The following is an 18,745-nucleotide window of genomic DNA, read 5'->3' as shown; positions in this document are numbered from 1 at the left end:
CACAAGCAGAAACAGACACAGCCCCTTACCTAACACTATGGGAACAGAAGGGAACTCCCTCGACCTGGTAAAAGGCATCCATGAAAACCCCACCGCTAACATCACACTTAACGGGGGGAGGCGGAAAGTGGTTCCCCAAGATCAGGAACAAGACAAGGATACTGGCTCTCCTCGCTTCTGTTCAACATCGTATGGGAGGTTCTAGCCAAGACAATTAGACAAGAAAAAGAAGTCAGAGGCATCTGAATTGGAAAGGAAGAAGTAAAACTCTACTCGCAGATGACGGGATCTTATATATAGAAAGCCCTAAAGAATCCACCAAAAATTCAGAGCTACGAAGTAAGATCAGCAAGGGGGCAAGACCCAAGACCAATATGCAAAAATCAGTTGAATGTCTATTCCCTCGCAATCAACAATCCAAGTTTGAATTAAGAAAACAATTCCATTTACAATAGTATCAAAAAGAATAAAGTACTCAGGATCAATTTAACCAAGGAGGTGCAAGACGGATACATTGAAAACTACGGAATATGGTTGAAGGAAATTAAAGAAGACTTAAATAAATGGAAAGATGCTCAGCGTTCCTGGATTGGAGACTCAGTACTGTTAAGACTGTAGTATTTCCAAACTGATCTACAGATTCAAGGGAATCTCTCTAAAAATCCCAACTACCTTTTCTGCAGAAATGGATAAGCTGGTCCTAAAATTCATATGGAAATGCAAGGGACCCAGAAGAACCAAAACAATCTTGAAAAAGAGAAGAGTTGGAGGACTCCTACTTCTTGATTTCAAAACTTACCAACACACTACGGTAATCAGGACTGTGTGGTACTGAAATAAGGTCAGACATGTAGACCAATGGGATAGAATTGGGAGTCCCCAAATAAACCCATACAGTGACGGTCAATTGATTTTCAACAAGGGCGCCAAGACCATTCAATGGAGAAAGTATAGCCTTTTCAACAGATGGTGCTGGGACAATTAGATATCCATCTGCAAAAGAATGAGGTCAGACCCCTACCTCACACCATATAAAAAACTAACTCAAAATGGACCACAGACCTAACTGTAAGAGCTAAAGTTATGTAACTCTTTTTTTTTTAACTTTTTTTTTTCTTTGAGGAAGGTTAGCCCTGAGCTAACATCTGTTGCAATCCTCCTCTTTTTGCTGAGAAAGACTGGCCTTGAGCTAACATCCGTCCCCATCTTCCTCTACTTTATATGTGGGATGCCTGCCACAGCATGGCTTGCCAAGCAGTGCCATGTCCCCACCCAGGATCCAAACCAGCAAACCCCAGGCTGCCGAAGTGGAATGTGTGCACTTAACTGCTGTGCCACCAGGCCGGCCCCTAAAATTATGTAACTCTTAGAAGGAACCATAGGTGTAAATCAGAGTGACCTTGGAATAGGCAACAGTTCTTAGATATGACATTCTTTTCTTTTGGCTGCTTGTGCAGCCAAAGAAAAACTAGATAAACTGGACATCATCAAAAACTTTTCAACATCAAAGGATACTATCAACAAAGTGAAAAGTCAAGCCACAGAATAGGAGGAAATATTTGCAAGTTAGAGACGTGACAAGGGTCTAGAATCCAGATTATGTAAAGATCACTTACCCCTCAACAATAAAATGATAAATAACTCAATTAAAAAGTGGACAAAGGATTTGAATAGAAATTTCTCCAAAGAAGATACACAAGTGGCCAGTGAGCACAAGAAAAGATGCTCAGCATCATTAGTCACCAGGGAGATGCAAATCAAAACCACAATGAGGGGCCGGCCTGGTGGCATAGTGGTTAAATTTGTGTGCTCTGCTTCGGTGGCCCGGGGTTCGCGGGTTCAGATCCTGGGCACAGACCTACACACTGCTCGTCAAGCCATGCTGTGGTGGCATCCTACATACAAAATAGAGGAAGACGGGCACAGATGTTAGCTCAGGGACAATCTTCCTCACCAAAAAAAAAAAAGGTGAATTTTATAGTATGTGAATTATATCTCAATTAAAAATAAAAAGAAGAAAAAGGGCCAGACACAGCTATTCCCCCTGTGGAGCTTACATTCAGTGGGAGGAGAGGATGCCACATATATGCACACACAGCAAAATTACCGTTGTGCTAAGTTCTCAGAAGGAGGGGTGCCAAGAACCAGAGCTCTGATAGAGGTGGTCAAGGAAGACTTCCCAGAGGAAGGGATCTGAAGGAAGAGAAGTTAGCAAAGTAAGGAGGAGAGGGAAGGAAGTTCAGGCAGAGGGAAGAGCATATGCAAACGTCCTGTGGTAGGAGGGAGCTTGGCAATAGAAGGGTCCAGAAAAGGCTCCTGTGGCTACAGCGAGGGGAATGAGAGAAAGCAGGACACCATGGAGAAGGGCTGGAAAGGCTATTATGTCCTGTGGCCCGATGCCAACGTGGCTGAGCAGGAAAGCAGCTTTGGGCTGGAGAGGGGGCACCAAGCCTTCTGAGTATCCGGTTGGGTCAAGCATCATACTGGAGGTATTGGGCACCTACTGCGGGGGTCAAGTGCTCCCAGTCAACATCTGGAAGGAGTTGGGAGTTCCTTTCTCCCAGCTGAGCCACTCTTCATGAGACCTGATGGACAGAGGAAAAAAATCCAATTCTCTGATGTATTTAGCGGTACCTCCTCACGCTCCCAGGAAGGAAATACTGATGAAGACCAGCCTCCCTGCTATGGCAACAGCAACCACTTCTGACTTCCCCTCCCGACAAAAGGTCCGGTGGAGAAGTCTGCCTAGCAACCGTGGGGGCCTCGGGAGCCCCGTCCACTTTGCCCCGGCTGTGGCGCGGCTCCCAGCTTCCCCGCTTCTCCTTCAGTGCAGAATCACAGCAGCCACCAACATCTGGACAGCTCTTCCCAGCTCAGATTGTGATTTACACCACCACCCTGAGATGTGGCGTTATTGGTCCCATTGGACAGACGAGGACAGCGAGCTCAGAGGGGTGAGGGGGGCCTGTCAGCGCAGGGGCTTCCCTCTGCCCTGCCCCGACTGTCCCAGGTGCTAAAGGTCTGTTGTCTGTGCAGGTCTCCGGCTCTGACTCACCTGTGCCACGGAGGAACAGATGAATGGAAGGCGTGTCACCCCCCCCCCCTCCTGCCCCCCTCTCCCTTTCTTGGTAATCTACCCCTCCCGGGGGCCCCCCCCCCCCCCAGTGCTCTGTTCTGGTCTGACCCAAGAGAAGGCAAGGGAGAGGTCATTTGGGCCTGTGAGAGCCGGGACAGTGAGAAGGGACTACAGGAGAGGCCCTGTGCAGGGCCCAGGGCAGGCCCCTGCGAGGGTGCCCCCTGCTTACTGGGCTGAAGCATGTCTCTTCAAAATGCCTGTCTCTGAACTTTAACCCTAGTATTAAAAATGATGGCTAATGTTTTTTTTTGAGGAAGATTAGCCCTGAGCTAACATCTGTGCCCATCTTCCTCTCCTTTATATGTGGGGCATCTGCCACAGCATGGCTTGACACTGCATAGGTCCACACCTGGGATCTGAACTCACAATCCCTGGTCTGCCGGAGCAGAGCACACAAATTTAACCGTTGCGGATGGCTAATATTCTGTGCACACTTACTCTGTGTGAGGCTTTGTGCCAAGCACTTTGCATGCACCGTGTCATTTAGCCCTCACAACCACGAGGGAGGGATGGGTCGTCAACATGTTCTACGGAGGGGAGTGTGGCCTGAGATCTCAGAGCTGGGGGTGCGGCAGAACTGTGGCAACCCAGGCGGGTCGGACCCCAGAGCCCAGCTCTTAACCATTTACCTGCAGCCCTGGGAGACTTGTTCCTCCTCACCTGCCCATCCCCTATCCCCCAGGCTGGCGGGGAGGATTGAAAGGAGGGCCGAGACGGGGGTGGGGGTGTAGCTGCCTCCTGCAGTCCTGCCCTGGCCCTGGGCCAGAAAGCTGTGGCAGAAGCTGCTGGAAGAGGTGCACTGTCTGCATGTGGAAGCAAGGGCAGAGCGAGGGCCCAGGCCTGACCTCAGGCCTGGTTCACAGGAGGAAGAGAAGGGAAGGCAGGGTTCTTAAGTGCCTACTGTGTGCATATGCTGAGCATAGCACTTGACAGGTAGCATTTCACTTTATCTCCAGAACGAGCTAAGAGCTAAGAGATAACAGCTAACCCCCACTGTGTGCGAGCATCTCCCGACTGTTCAGCAAGCTTTGGTTCATTCACCCCTCACAGAAACACTGGGGAGAGACTGAGATCATCCTTGCTCCTCCCTCGAATGGGAAAAGGGATGCATAAAGACGAGAAGGAACTTCCTAAGGTCAACAGCTGAAAAAGATTTGAACCAGGCCGTGGAGGCCATGAGCCCAGACTTACTGTCCTGCTGGGGAGTGGCACCCCCGTTTTCCCAAGGGGGAGAATGAGGCCTTTCTGGAGTCAGCAGGCGTCAGCATGGGGTCCAAGCCCCATCTGGGGGCCATCTATGGCATCATGACTGATGGAGTGGCACCCCCTGGACTGACGGGCCCCTTTGCTGCTCCCCACCAACTCCTGCCCAGAAACGTCATGTCGAGCCCACGGGGAAGAGTCCAGCTGTGGACGGTTGCCCTCAGCTGCCCAGAACGGAGCAGAGGAGCCGACCACCGCCACCCACTTGGGGACCTTATTTTTGTTCAGGGTATTTCTGTCTGCAGTCACACCCCCAACTGCCATCCTTCCCAGAAATGGCATCAGCCCGCTTCCTGGAACAGCCCTGGGGCAGTGAGGAACGGGGACAGGGACTTGACCCAACGGACCCCACTGCCTCCCTGGCCCGTGTCCTCATCTGTCCAAAGGGTGAGAGGGACGTTCTCTGGGGACCCTCCTGGCTCCTGCATCCCAGGATTCTCTGCCCGGGAGCTTTGCATCCAGCAAACAGTCATGACCGTGTGCCTCACAGACACGCCGCCCTCCAAGAGCCTGATCGCAGTTCCCATGAGCCGGAAGGACACGGCTACCACTCCCGACCCACTGACTAAGCGCCAGGAGCCGGGCTGAGTGCTTTGCACGGGTTCTCTCCCGGAGTCTCCTCGGCAGCCCTAGCAGGCTCGTACCGCTGTCTCCCTTTTACAGATGAAGGACCTCGGCTCAGAGAGGCTGAGCAACTTGCCCGCGCTCACACTCCCAGGGAGCAGCGGGAGAGGATGTCACCATCGCCTGTGCAGCTGGGAGCGTGAGAGCCGATCACGTCCATCCAGCATCCGGCTGCAGCAGGCCTTGATAAATGGCGCCCCCACCCCCACCTGTCCTGTCCCATCAGGGCCGGGGTGCCAACTAGCCAGCCTGTCGCAGCCAACAACCACGACCGCGGTGCGATTCCCAGCCTGGGCCCCAGACAGCCTCACTTCAGCGGAGGATTCCTGTGTCCCTGGTGGCCCGTCTTGGGAATGACAGCTAGTGGCAGCTTGGGGACAACAGCCTGCTCAGATGGCTCATGGGGCTGCTGACCAGCAGACAGGCCGTGACAGGCTGGAGCAGCTGGCATTGCCCGAGGCAGAAGGGGCGCCCGGGAACCTCGCTCGCCCCCTACCTCCGAGTCTAGACCCTTCTCTGACATTTGGGGGCCTTCAGCACCAAAGCAAGAGTACCGAGAAGGCACCGTGTGTCTAAGTATTTAAGTTACAAACCAAGCTAACAGACTCTTAAATAAAACATGTTCTATCTTCCTACCTAGACATAATACTCTGGAAGACCCGGCTGTGAATTTGAATTCTCTGATTCCTTAGAGTCTGTGTTAGAAGACAGAAGCATGTTCCAGCCCCAGCTAGCATTCCCACTTCTGGCTCCCTTCTGTGCAGGGGCCTCATACACAAGCCTGGACACCCTGGGACACGCGTGTAGGTGACATCCACTCCTGCCCCTCCCCTCCCCCGCAGCTGGCCTCGGTCTGTCCCTGGGACCTGGGTGCACACGCCAGCTGCACAGGCTTCCTCTGGAGAAGTCCCGGCAGGTTCTTAAAGTGGGCTTGGGGACTCGGGTCTGTCGTGAGCACACTGATAAGGCCTCCCTGGAGACACTTTCCCAAGGGAGAGGCTCCGGCCACGCAGGTGCCTGGACTCTGGGGGCGGCCAGGCGGGAGGGAGAGAGCTTGGGGTTCAGCATCAGAAAATCCAGGCAGACCTCAGCTCTGCCATGTGCACACTGTGACTGTGGCCCAGTGAAGTCCCTTCCTGGGGCCCCTTTGCTCATCTGGGAAACAGGGACGAGTTTCTGCCTGGAGCGGTGTAGTGGGGAATGAACGCAATGAGGTCTGTGGAAAGGTTCGTGCCTAGCTTGCAGACTGCTCACCTCCACACTGACCGCTGTCTCTGGGAAGTTCTCTATGTAACACCCACATCCTTCACCCTCTTCTCCTCCTATATAGCACTGGCCACATCCCAACATGATCGTTGATAGCATCTGAGTCCACCCAGGCAGGCACTTTGCCTCCCACATCACTGAATCCCCAGCACCCAGGACAGCATCTGACCCAGAGTAAGCACTGACGAATATTTGATTGGCTGAGTAAACTAAGCTCTGTGATTATTCACCTGGGCTGTCCGTCTGCTCGTGGGGTTCATGCAAGCATCACACATCACTGAGGGCCAGGCTCTGAGATCCGGCCAGCTCAGGCACCTCTCTGGGTCTCTCAGAGCTCACAGTCTAGGGAGAAATTCAATGTGGAAATAGGAACAGATTCTAACGGTGTGATGCCTGCCATAATGGAGGTGGTGGAGGCAAGGTGTTGCCAGAGCCCAGAGGAAGACATGCAGGAGAGCAGAGATGCTCCAAAGAGGAAACGATGGGTCAGCTGCCTGAAGGAGATAAAGAGGGGCAGGGACTTCCAGAGGCAGGAGCAGCAAGTGCAAAGGCACTGAGGTGTAAGGTGCAGCTGGCATGCTTGCTTCAGTGTAGCCTGATTTCTGGGACACAGAAGCGGCAAGCGTCAGGGCTGGCAGGCAGCCCAGTGTCCCACTGGCTCGACTAGTGATTCCCAGTGCGTGGTTCCACCTTGAAAGGCAAATTCTCAGGCTCCACCTCAGACTCATTAAATCGGAAACTCGGCAAGGTCCAGAAATCCGCATTAGTAACAAACCCTCTAGGCGATTCTGATGCGCGCTGAAGTCTGACTTCCTCCGGAAGGCAGTGAGGAGCCACGGGCAGGGTGTACATGAGGGCAGCAGGCTCAGACGGCACTTTGTTACGAGCGCTAGTCTGGTAAAGGGTCCATATCAGAAAGTTGGTCCCATGTGGACTGTCACCTCCAGCTAGACAGAGCTGCTGTGTGGCAGAAGGACAATCTATCTTCACATGTGAGGGAAGGGGCCACAGGGAAGTCAGAGACCTGCTGGGCACAGAGGCTGTTGCCACGGTGACCACCTGTCCCTCGGAGGAAGTGGGCAGCGCCCTACAGAGGGTCAAGGCAGAGGAGCTGGTTATCATGGCAACCTCCCCTCAGGTGGCACAGGGTAAGGGAGGAAGGAAGCCTGACTGTCCCAGGCACCCCACCCCACTCCCAGGAGGGAGCCCCACTGACCCCACAGCCCTCCCTTCCTCCTCTGTCCATTTGGGCTCCAGGTGGCAGTTCCCTCCCCTCCCCATCATGAAGCCACACCCTCCTGTCACAGCCTAAGGGCTGTTGGGCTGTCTCCTTGGTTACAGCCTGGGCTCCCGTATCCATGGTGACCCTGTTTCAAGAGGCCGGAGACCCTCGTTTGCCAGGCCTTCACTGTCCTCTGCCACTCTCTCCTCACTGTCCTTTGGTGAGAACAAGAGGCACAAGAGGGTTCAAGGTGTTCTCATCCACCAGGAGACGGATGCAGAAGCACCTGTGAAACAGCTTTTCAAGCCCAACTTGAGGCTCGGGAGAGGGCAAGCCACACCCTCAAACCTGGCAGAGCACAAAGCACGAGTGTTCTAGAGTCTGAAAGGCCTGGGTTTGAGTTCTGCACCAGCACTGTGTCACCTCCCGAGCCTCAGTTTCCTCACCTGTATATCGGAGATAACATTAGTATTGACCTCCTGGGGTCCCTGCAAGATTCAGTGAGGCAAGGCAGCGGCAGCGAGCGCAGAGCCTGGCACTTCCCTGCGTCCTGTCCTCCTCTTCCTCAGGGAGGAAACAGGAACGCCCGCTCCCGGGTGACCTCTCCGCTGGTGGGACACCAGGTGAGCAACAGCAGTGGCTGTGGTGTCAGAAACACTCCATAAACGTTGACTGCTGGTACTGTTATCATTACAATTAATCATCTGCCAATGAATGGAGTCCTGCCTGGTGAATTGCTTCCTCCAGGTAATTTACATTTCCTATTGTCATTGCAGTCTTCATTCACTGCGATCTGAGGCCAGGGATGTTTTCTAGAAAGCAGGAGCCATGTTGTGCTTCTTAAGTTTTTCTGCAGTGCCTGGCCCAGACCCTGGCAGAGAGCCCCCAAGAAGCTCAGCATGGCAGGACTTGGAAGTCATCCACTCTAACTTAGTATGCAAGACAGAAAGCTCTGCTCCCCAGCCTTAGCAAGCACTTGAATGCCTCCAGGGATGAGGTCCTCACTCCCCGCTGAAGGTGGACCGGTGCCCAGGACTCCAGGGAGGCTGAGCTCCATGGGGTGAGCGGGAGCTGAACGGGCAGCTGCAGGAGTTGGGGCCACAGGGAACTCCCGGGGCCACCCCCTCGCCCTAGCAGCCCCTTCCCCTCCCGTTGAGAGTTGATAATAGAAGTGGTTCTAATTATGCGTTAATTGCTTTCTTCCAGGCAGTTTCTCTGGAGCCAAGGAGTTGAGTTCATGAATAAATGAAGAGGGAGGAAGCGGGAAGGATGTTTATTGATCCACAAATCTCGCCGTGCCAGTGTCTGCCCCACAAATGCCTGGGCATGCAGCTGTGCGCGGTTTCACATACATACATGCAAACACACAAACACGCACACCGCAGCCCCAAAACCTCTCCAAAGGTAAAAGGAAGGCCACAAGAAGTGTCCTAAACTGGCTTTGGCCGTGGTCTTGGGCAAACCCTGGTTTTCCTGGCTGTATAGAATAGGGGTGAAGGGAATGTCTGACAGCCTCCTCTCCGAAAACCCAGATTTTAGGATGTCAATGGGGGAGGCAGCCAGCTAGACAGAACCCTGGCTGTGCCGGGGCCCTGTCGCCCTCAGATTGCCCTTCTATCCAGAGCCTAAGAACTGGCCAGGCAGCCGGGGGCTGCAGGGACATGGCAGGAGGAACAGCCACCCCTCCTCTGGTGGGACACCTGGTGCGGAAGAGCAGGTTCAGAGGCCTGCTCTGCCACTCACCGGCTGTGAAGCCCTGGGCAAGGCACTTGAGCGTCCTAAGCCTCAGTTGCTTCATCTGTTAAATGGGAATGACAGATTATGCTATGAAGGTTCATCCAGGGCACACAATGGCCTTAGCCACATGCCTGGCATAAAATAAGCATTTGGTAAGTTATTATTACTAATATTGTCAACAACTCCACAAGGTTTAGATGGCACCTTCATTACAGATGAAGAAACTAAAGCACAGAGAGGTCAAGCAACTTGCCCCAAATCACGCATTCAGTGGTAGGATTTGAACCCAGGCCCAATGACCCCGAAGCCTCTGTGCTCCAGTCTTGCTTCTCCACTGTGTCTGATTCATCCAGTCCCCACGAGCTGGGGCGTAGCAGGTGTCCATAAAAACATGCTGAATGACAAGAATCCTGGCTTTGGCATGCCTGCTCTGTCACTGCCTTGCTGTGTGACTTTGGGCAGGTGACTCCGGCTCTCTGAGCCTCAGGGCCCTTACCTGAGGCATGGGGTCACAATGGTCCACCTCTGGGGCTGCTGCGAGGGTGACTTGAGCCATAGGGCAGAGGTTAACTGCCTGGGTTTGTGTCCCAGGTCTGAAACTGCCTGATGTGACCGCTCGGAGCCTCGGATCCTGCTTCTGTAAAAGGGGGATCGCTGTGTCTACCACACAGGGGTGGAGCGAGGGTGGATGAGCTACTGCAGGTGAGCAGCTCCAACTGTAGGTGGCGGTGTGTCGTAAGTGCTCAGTCAATCTTCTCTAGACTATGTCACACGCAGAGACCCTGCAGCCCATTTCACATATGGGGAAACAGAGCCCCAGAGAGGGGCAAGGACTTGTCCAAGGTCACAGAGCCAGGTCACGGCAGAGCCAGGCCTATGTGGGAGCCAGCTGTATGCAGGGCCCCGCGTCCAGACCTCGGCTTGAATGCATATTTACCAGACCTTTCACAGGACCTGGCACATCCTGCTCAAGGCTTGAGTGCTCGAGGGCTCTAGGGGGCCGAAGCTCCCTTCTCCTGTCCTCCTGGTGGCTCCAAGGCTGGCTCGAACCAGTGGGGTGTGTCAGAGGGCAAGGAGGGCTGCCTCACCACCCCGGCCAGCCCCTCCACTCCAGGGCTCACTGCAGAGGCCTCAGAAACAATCCATGGGCCCAGGACCGGAACCCCATTTGTCAGCCCTGCGTGGTGGCGGCAGGCTCGTCTCCATGGCAACAGTGCAGTGTGAAGGCATCCTGGCATCATTAGGGAGCGCGCTGAGTAGTATAAACAGAGGCTGCAGTAGATTACACGCCTATTATGAGCAGTCTCGGGCTCTGAGCACTGGTAATTATGCCTAATTGTGCATTTAATTGTGTAATTGAAAACCCACATCTCTGGTTCAGGCTGGGGCTGCAAAACCTACCCCCCTCCAAAAAAAATGAGGCTTAGGAACCATCCCTACCCTGAAAATCCCAGGGTTGCCTCCCCTTCTAAGGCAAGCAGTAGCTGGAGCAGGCAAGGGCGTAAAGTGCCCACAGACTCCCATTTCCCCAACTTCCCGTGCCGGTAGCTCAGCCAGGCTGTGATTTGGGCGGGGTGTGGGGAGCAGGAGCATGCTTAAGGCAAAGCGACATGGTAAGAGCAGAAAAACACTCACAGTTTTCATTATTAATGACAGATACGATTTTGTACTACTGTCACTGTCCTCTCAGGACCTACCCTCAGCATCTGGTGGTCCCAAGGGACCTGGATCATCATCAGATCCACTACACATCCAAGGGGTCATCCAACCTACACAGAAATTCTTAATCACTGCCAGGGACAGAGAACTCATCACCTGACTGTCAGCCCACCGCTGCAGAGCCTCTGTAGACAGCTTGAAAAACACTGATGGAGTTCAACACTCTCTCCCCCTCCATCCCCCAATTTCACAGACTGAAGAAAACGAGGTCTAGAGAGGGGCAGGGTCAGCTCAAAGTTGCACAGCAAGTGAGTACCAGAACCCTGGGATTCTGACTTGCAGCGGAGGGCATATTTTGTACCCTAAGGTGACTCAGCACCTAGAATCGTGCCTGGCACTTTGTGGGGGCTTCATAAATATATGCTGAACGCAACTCCAGATATGGTTAGCTGGTGGCACTTCTTACTCTCTGACCTAACAGTATCTAATCTTTCTGGAGTTCAGGAAGCTCACCTGGGGCTGCCGGGGGTCAGGGATGGGTCAGAACCTCCTGCTCTGAACCTCCGGGGTCTGAAACTTGATTTTACAACCAAATATGCCCTGTGGGCGTTTGGGATGGGGACGGTATGGACACTCATTCAGACAGACAGACAGAGGGAAGAAGAGGTCACCTGAGTCCCTGACAGCCTGGCACCCAGGGGCAAAGCCTTGGGCAGGCTGTTGGAGGCAGCAGTCTCCTCTCCCCAGAGCCTGACACTCCCATCAGTGAGCGCCGCCTGCGGCAGGGCGGGCTGGTGAGGCAGCAGCTCTGATCCCCACAGGGAAAGGACGGAGCATCCCGAGGACTCAGAGTGGGGCGCCATGAGATGAGGCCGACCTTCTCCCTTTACAGTGGGGGACACAGAGGGCCAAGCCTCCCTCCCCAATTCCCTCTGCGTGAGCACCAGGCTCTGCGCCCAGAGCTCTCCCTGCAGGATCTCAGGCACCCTCACGAGAGTCCCAGGAGGGTGTGCTATTATTATTCTCACTTTACGGAAGAGAAGACCGGAAGAGAAGACCGAGGAACAGCAAGGCCGAGGCCACAGAGATTTAGCAGAACCTCTGCTCCAACGTGGGCCTTCTACTGTTTGAAAAGAGGACACGTCCCATGTCCTACCCCACAGTATTCAGATTCATAGAACCTGTGTTCTCATTCCAGGACATTCAAGAGTGTGAACCCTTTGCGAGCTCCTGCTCTGCATATTTTATCTCAAAGGAGCCTCCGACGACTCTCTGCGGTAGATTATTGTTATCCTGATTTAGGGAAATGTAGGTGCACGCTCAGAGAGGTTAACTGTCTTGCCCAAGGTCATCCAGCTACAAAGAGGCAGAGGTGGAACTAGAACGCAAGCCTGACCCCAAAGCCCAAGCTCCTCCCCGCTGACTTCCCTGCCTCTGGATTCACCAGCTGCCTGGAGGGGCAGGAGCCGGGAGACCAGGGCCACCCACTGAAATGGACACCCACAGGAGCAGCTCTTCTGAAACCTTGCTGCTCGCTGGCAGAGCGGGTGTCCCTGGGAGGCGTGCTCAGCTGCCCGAGGCTCGCCCTCAGTCTCTGAATCCCCATCCCGTTCTCCCTCCAGGTCAAGGGGGGAGACCGAGGGCACTGGGACCGGGCTGCCCCGGACCAAAGCCAGCTCCACCCGCCGAGGCCTGGAACTAGCTTTCAAAAACACATCCCTGGGCTCAGGCTGCTCTCCCATCACCCACTCGTCCCTGAAACTGGAGGAGGGAAGAGATTTCAGGGATCAGAGCTGACCGTCTCCGCTTGGTCCACATTTGACAATTGTTCTCCAATCTTTTTCCCTTGATCACTCATCTGAGGCCTAGACTGTATCTTCTGTTTCCTTGGTAACAAGTCACTTCATTCTTCTGAGCCTCAGTATGCCCATCAGTAAGGGAGATAAAAACCATACCTACCCCATAGAGTTGTTGTGAGGGCCGATAAGTCTTCAGTGCAGGTTACTTTCTTTCCTGGGTAAGTTCTTCTCAACCCACAATTCGGTTCCCTTAAACCCCACACAGGCTTCGGGGTGAGTAGAAATGGCCATGGGGGGTGGGGGTGGGGGGGTGGGAGCATTTGAATAAGCAGCTCAGAAGATCTGGCATCTCGTAGCAACCCCTGAGGGCTGAGGAAGATTTACATTTCTCCATCTGCTTCCATATCCAGCATCCCCACAAGCCTACACAGGGAGCAACGAGGCAGGCAGTGTAGAACTGTGGAGTCCTCGATCTGGGTTTGAATCCTCATTCTGTCCCTACTATTTGTGCGGTCATGGACAAGGGACAAGTATATACCGTGCTCAGCACAGTGCCTGGCTCACAGCAGACACCGAACAAAAGGAAGTTGGTATTATTATTTCCCACCCAACCATACATTTTCCACATAAAGAAACTAACACTTGAAGAGTTTATGGGAATGACTCTGATCACTAAAATCTCTAATCCAGGTGGAGATGGGGGCTGAAGCGACTTGTCCAAACCTCAAGGCAAACAACAGCTAGCCACAGGGAACACTTCCCTGGGCCAGGCACTGGCTCTCGGAACCCCCAAACTGCCATAGGGTAGGAGCTGTTGTTCCAACTACTTTATAGGAAAGAGGAAGAGGCTCAGAGAGGGTAAGGGACTTTCTGGAAGTCACAAAGCAAGGCAGCAATATCTGTCTGACCCCAGAGGTACTGCTCCTAACCCCTGTGACGGATCTCAGAGCTGCCACCATTTACGGGGTGCTCATCTCAAAATCACCCACCCACCCACTCTTGCAAAAGAGCAGAACCAGGGTCATCCCCTGGCCCCCCTGGGGCCCCCACCTCCATTCCATCTTGCTCTGCTCACCTCATAAGGGTCTTGAGGGCTGTTTGGCCTCAATCTGTCCATCTGTAACAGGGAGTTGGCCAGCCCTGTCTGAAGGGGCGCGAGGAAGAAAAAGGGGCAGGGGCCAGGACAAGTTCGTGCTCCTGGCTCTGCAGCCTGGCCCAAGGACCTGAAGCACCCAGAGCAGAGTCAGCCCCTCCCCAGGAAGCCAGGAGCTGGCAGCCACAGCTGCTTCAGCATGCGGGCCTGCAGGAGCCACCCCCTCCGGCCCTCACCGTCGCTACCACTAATAACGACATCAATCAGGTTGACCAGGTTTCACACCATTACTCGGAGCTCAGCAGGAAGCTACATATTCCCCCTCACCCACCACCTTCCAGAAAACAAAGAGCTTTCCAGAAGGGATAAGAACGAAACCAATGTTTTTCTGAGTACCTACGATATGCACAGCACCTGGCTAAGCCCTTTTTACAACTCTGCAAGGTGGCCTGACTCTTTCTCTTTGACAAAGCAAGAAACTGGGGCTCAAAGGAGAGAATGCATGTGTCCAAGGTCACACAGAGCTGGGACAAGAACAACCACCACAGTGATGTTTTACTGAGCGCTCCCTGGCTCAACCACCAGACACCATGTGTGATCCTATTGAAATAGGATCGTTTTCCTTTTCAGATGAGGAAACTGAGGCTCAGAGCAATGAACAGACCTGTCCGAGGCCATCCATTGCTTACACTCGAGCAGCAGAGTGGCACAGGGCAGAGAGGGTGGCTCTCTGTCCAGGTTCTGTCACTGATCAGCTTAGTGATCGCGGGCAAACCTCATTGCCTCTCCGAGCCTCAATTTCCTCATCTGGAAAAGGGGATAACAAAAACCTCTATCCCGTGGTGTGAAGTAACAATAAGAAGGATAAAACAGCTAACGTTTATTGATCGTTTAACACATCCTGGGCACTTTGCCAAGCACTTTACATATGCAAGCTCATTTGATTAAACGAAGTAACGCACATAAAGTGCTCAGCACAGGACTCTGGAAACAAGAGGGATAATGACAATGATGAGGAAACTGATGATTCCCTTGGGTAGAGCTCCCTGGTTCATCCTCTTACACAAAGAACAGAGCTGCCTGTAAGGTTTCAGGAAGGAGGCAGACCAAGAAAGACGGGCAGGCTTTGGGCAGGGGAAGGAAAAGGGAAACAAACATAAAAATTAGGGAGTGAACAGCATTAGTAACATCAAGATGATACACCAACTAGGACCCGGGCAAGGACGGGACCCAAGAGGTTCTATGGAATGGAACCAGACCGAGACACACCGAAACCTCCAGGACAGCCCAGACACCATCCCAGAGTCCCACAAGGGCAGAAATGGCAGGACCTGAGAGATGCTGGCCAACGGTTCTTCCCATTTTACAGATGGAAAAGCCAAGGCTTGCAGGGGGAAAAAGACTTGCCCAAGTTCAGAGGACATCAGGGCAGAGCTGGACTTGTCCAGGCCTCCTGTCTTTCAGCTCAGTGCCCAACTACCTGCTGCTTCCCACAAGGGAAGAGTGCAGGGGGGGCACCTGGATATGTGTGGGCCACAATTCCAGGAAGAGTGCCATGGTATACATTATGAAGATAATAACAATAAAAAGCTATAGTTTATTGAATACTCACACTGCCCGGCACAGGGCTAAGTTCATTGTATGCATTTAATCCTCACGACAACCCTAAGAATTGGGAACTGTTTATATTACCTCTATTTAGCAGATGACAAGACTGTGGCTCAGAGAGGGTAAGCAACTCACCTAAGACCACACAGCTAGGAAGGGAGAGCCAGGACTCGAACCCAGGTCTACCCTGTCGAACTCCAGAGCTTTAACTTCTCCCCTCCACTTGTCCACCTGCATGGTACAGCCCCCACCCGCGCCTCCCACCCTCCAGGACACCCTCACACCCTACTCCCTCACCCAAAGCAAGTCTACCCCAACCACAGAAGAGCGGTTAGAACTGGCTTGTTTTACTGTCATGATCAAACCCCATTCAAAAAGGAAAAATGACGCAGTTCCTCTGCTAAAGTTTTCAGCTGAGAAACATTTAACATGCTCTTCCTTCTCTGCCTCTTTCCACTGGATGAGAAAACGGAGGCTCCCTTCGAACTGTGACAATGTCAGGCTGGTGGATTCCAGCATCAGGGGGCACATTACAGGCAGCAGGGGCTCCTGGGGGCTAGCCACAGCTGAAGGGACCCAGTCTGCAATCAGCCCAGACAGAGCCAAGAGACTAATTTTCAAGTCCCTTCTCCAAGCACCTCCCCAGTGATCTCATGTGACCCTCACAAGCGGCCCAAAGCCACCCAGCCTGGACGCAGGAGAATCAGAATGCCGCCAGGTGGTGTCTAACTGCAGAGCCCCCAGCTGGCGAAGCCCGCTAAGTGGAAGGGTGGGTTTAGCTGGGGAGAGCTATGGAGGCCGGCAAGCGGGAGGTGGGGACCTCCTCCACCACCTTCGTCTCTCTGTGGAGCAGGAAGCACCTCCCAAGGGACTCTCGAATTATCAGGGCCGGAAATACTTATTTTATCATTAAGAAGGCAACAGAGGATGCTAATCAGCTGTCTAGCTTCAAAGACTGGCTCCTACCTGTAGAACTCTGAGCAAGTTACTTTCTAGGATCGTTATGAGGAAAATGAGTTAATACACGGAAAAGTGCTTTTGAGGCTGGCGGGTGGCGTAGCAGTTAAGTACACAGGCTCCACCTTGGCGGCCCGGGTTTCGCAGATTCAGATCCCAGGCGTGGACCCATAGAGTGCTCATCAAGCCATGCTGCGGTGGCCTCCCACATACAAAATAGGGGAAGATTAGCACAGAAGTTGGCTCAGGGCCAGTCTTCCTCACCCTCCAACCGCCCAAAAAAGTGTTTACAAGGGTACCTAGCACCTAGTTAGTGCTCTCTAAAGCTAAGCACTGTTATTATCATCCACAGAGAAGGAGCAGGGGACAAACGGTTAGCAGTCCTTCCCTGTGGGCTTGGGACTGGGCATAGAGAAAAGGAAACTTACCTTTGTCTTCTGCTCTGTTTGATTATTTATTGATGTATTCACTTTTACAATACCTGTATATCACTTTTCTAACAAAAATGTCTTGGTTTAAAATTTAAAAATTAACAGAAAAAAATCCTCTGAAAGTTTCAGCATTTCTTGGCATTTTCTGTTCCTCAAAGTAGATAAAGAAGGGTGTTTCCACTGCGAGCCAGGAGTTGCCAAGTAAGTGATTCATTCATTTATTTTATAAATATTAATGGAGAGCCAGGCACTGTTCCAGCTGCTGGGGGTTTAGCAGGGAGCAAAACAGATAATCTCTACCCTTCTGGAGTTGCCATCCTAGCTGATCTTAGTTAGTCCCTTCTGCAGCCATCAAGGATGAGCAATTCAGATAGGCAGACCAAGGAGGCCCGGCGAGGGCAAGTCACCTGCCCTGCGTCCTACAGCTGGGCACAGGACTACCGTCTTCAAGCCCGGGCTGTTTCTACCACTGCCTGAGGGCAGGTGTGTGGATGGTAAGTTGGCGGCTGGTGTCCCCAAGAGGAGCGGAGATGGATGAGGAAGTCTGCAGTCCAGACTCAGAGCTTCACCCTGCATGATCTACACACCTGTGGTGGAGGAGGGGCGACGGACGCAGGCGAGAGCAGAGACCCAGATCCCGTGAGGCTCAGGCTCCCCCCAGCTCACACTCAGAGCTGAGTTCTGCCCATGCCCCTCTGCCGGGGGCAGAAGCACAGGTTCAAACCCCCCTCGTTGTTGGGCCTCAGCTCTAGGGGGAGCAGGAGACCCTGGCCTCTCCTTAACCGCCCTCCCAAGTGCACCTGCCAGGGCTTGACTTGAAGGACAGAGTTGGCCCCTTCAGCCCCCACATTCAATCCATGGGTCTCCCTGAGACAAGAACCTGAGTTCCCTAAGCTGGGCATAGTCTTGGTGCCCCCAGATGCTCCCATCCTCCTCAGGGCACCCAGGTACCCCAGCCCCCATCGGTACCAGCCCAGGCAGAGGAGCTGGTCTGCCTGTCCCCACCCCTGATGCTCTGGTGGAACTGATGATGGCCAGCCCCAAAGCACAGAGGGTGGTCCTTGTGACCCTCTCCACGGAGGTGGCTCTCCATTCTTGGGCCCTCCCAGTCAGGAGGGGGAAAGGAGGCAGAAACCGCACAAAGGAAGAGTGAACGGCTGTTGGAGTCTAAGATCCCAACACACACAGATGAACATGGACCAGAAATGGCCAGAGATCTAGAGATGTACCAAGGAGAAACCCGGGAGAGACACACACGGGAGCTGGGACTTTGTGAGAAAGACTCGCAGGGGCGGAGACCAGAGGCAGAACCCCGGAGGAAGCGAGACCCATGCAGACGAGCGATCTGGAGGGAAACACACGCAGGGACCTCAACGGACCCACAGACCAGCCTCAGACACACCCCCAGCCCCGGCCAGCCTCGGTCCCGCAGCGCACCCTCCAACAGGAGGCCACTCGTAGGGTGCGGGCCAGACGCGTGGAGCCCGAAGCGCGGGGCTGCGAGGGGACTCGCGCACAGGACGCACTCGGGGACCGGGGCGCGCCGGGCGACAAGCGCACACAAAGAGCCAGCCGGGCCAGCAGGAGCAGGCTCCGCCCGTCCGCTCCGCGACTCCAGACCACCCCAGCCCGAGCACTCGCACCAGACACACACACACACACAGCGACACAACCCCACCCGCAAGCCCCGGGACGCGCCCCACCCCGGTCCGGCGCTCACCAGCTGCAGGCAGCAGAAGGCGACAAGCGTGCAGCGCCCGCTGCACTTGCCCATGGCTCCGGGGCTGCGCGGGCCGTCTGCCGCGGGGCCCCTCGAGCTCGGCGGCCGCCGCTCCTCCGCGCCCCGGGGGCGCCGCGTCCTCCCCGGGGGGCGCCCGGGCGGCGGGGCCGCGCGCCTAGGGCCGGGCCCCCTACCGCCGCCTGCAGCTGGTGAGCGCCGGACCGGGGTGG

At 54.1% G+C, this 18,745-nt stretch overlaps 1 protein-coding gene across 2 annotated transcripts in view; it reads right to left on the bottom strand.

The window, feature by feature from the left end:
• NKAIN1 (sodium/potassium transporting ATPase interacting 1) overlaps positions 1-18,643 on the bottom strand; it is a 42,115-nt gene extending 23,472 nt beyond the window's left edge. For both annotated transcript variants that reach the window (XM_046660474.1, XM_046660475.1), the window contains exon 1: positions 18,516-18,643. In XM_046660474.1, coding sequence (XP_046516430.1) covers positions 18,516-18,569 — 54 coding nt within the window. In that variant the 5' untranslated portion in view covers positions 18,570-18,643. The remainder of the gene's footprint in view (positions 1-18,515) is intronic.
• Positions 18,644-18,745: the final 102 nt, after the last annotated feature.

Source organism: Equus quagga, chromosome 5, assembly GCF_021613505.1.
Source record: "Equus quagga isolate Etosha38 chromosome 5, UCLA_HA_Equagga_1.0, whole genome shotgun sequence".
Classification (NCBI taxonomy): Eukaryota; Metazoa; Chordata; class Mammalia; order Perissodactyla; family Equidae; genus Equus; species Equus quagga.
This window is presented reverse-complemented; position numbering and strand designations above follow the sequence as displayed.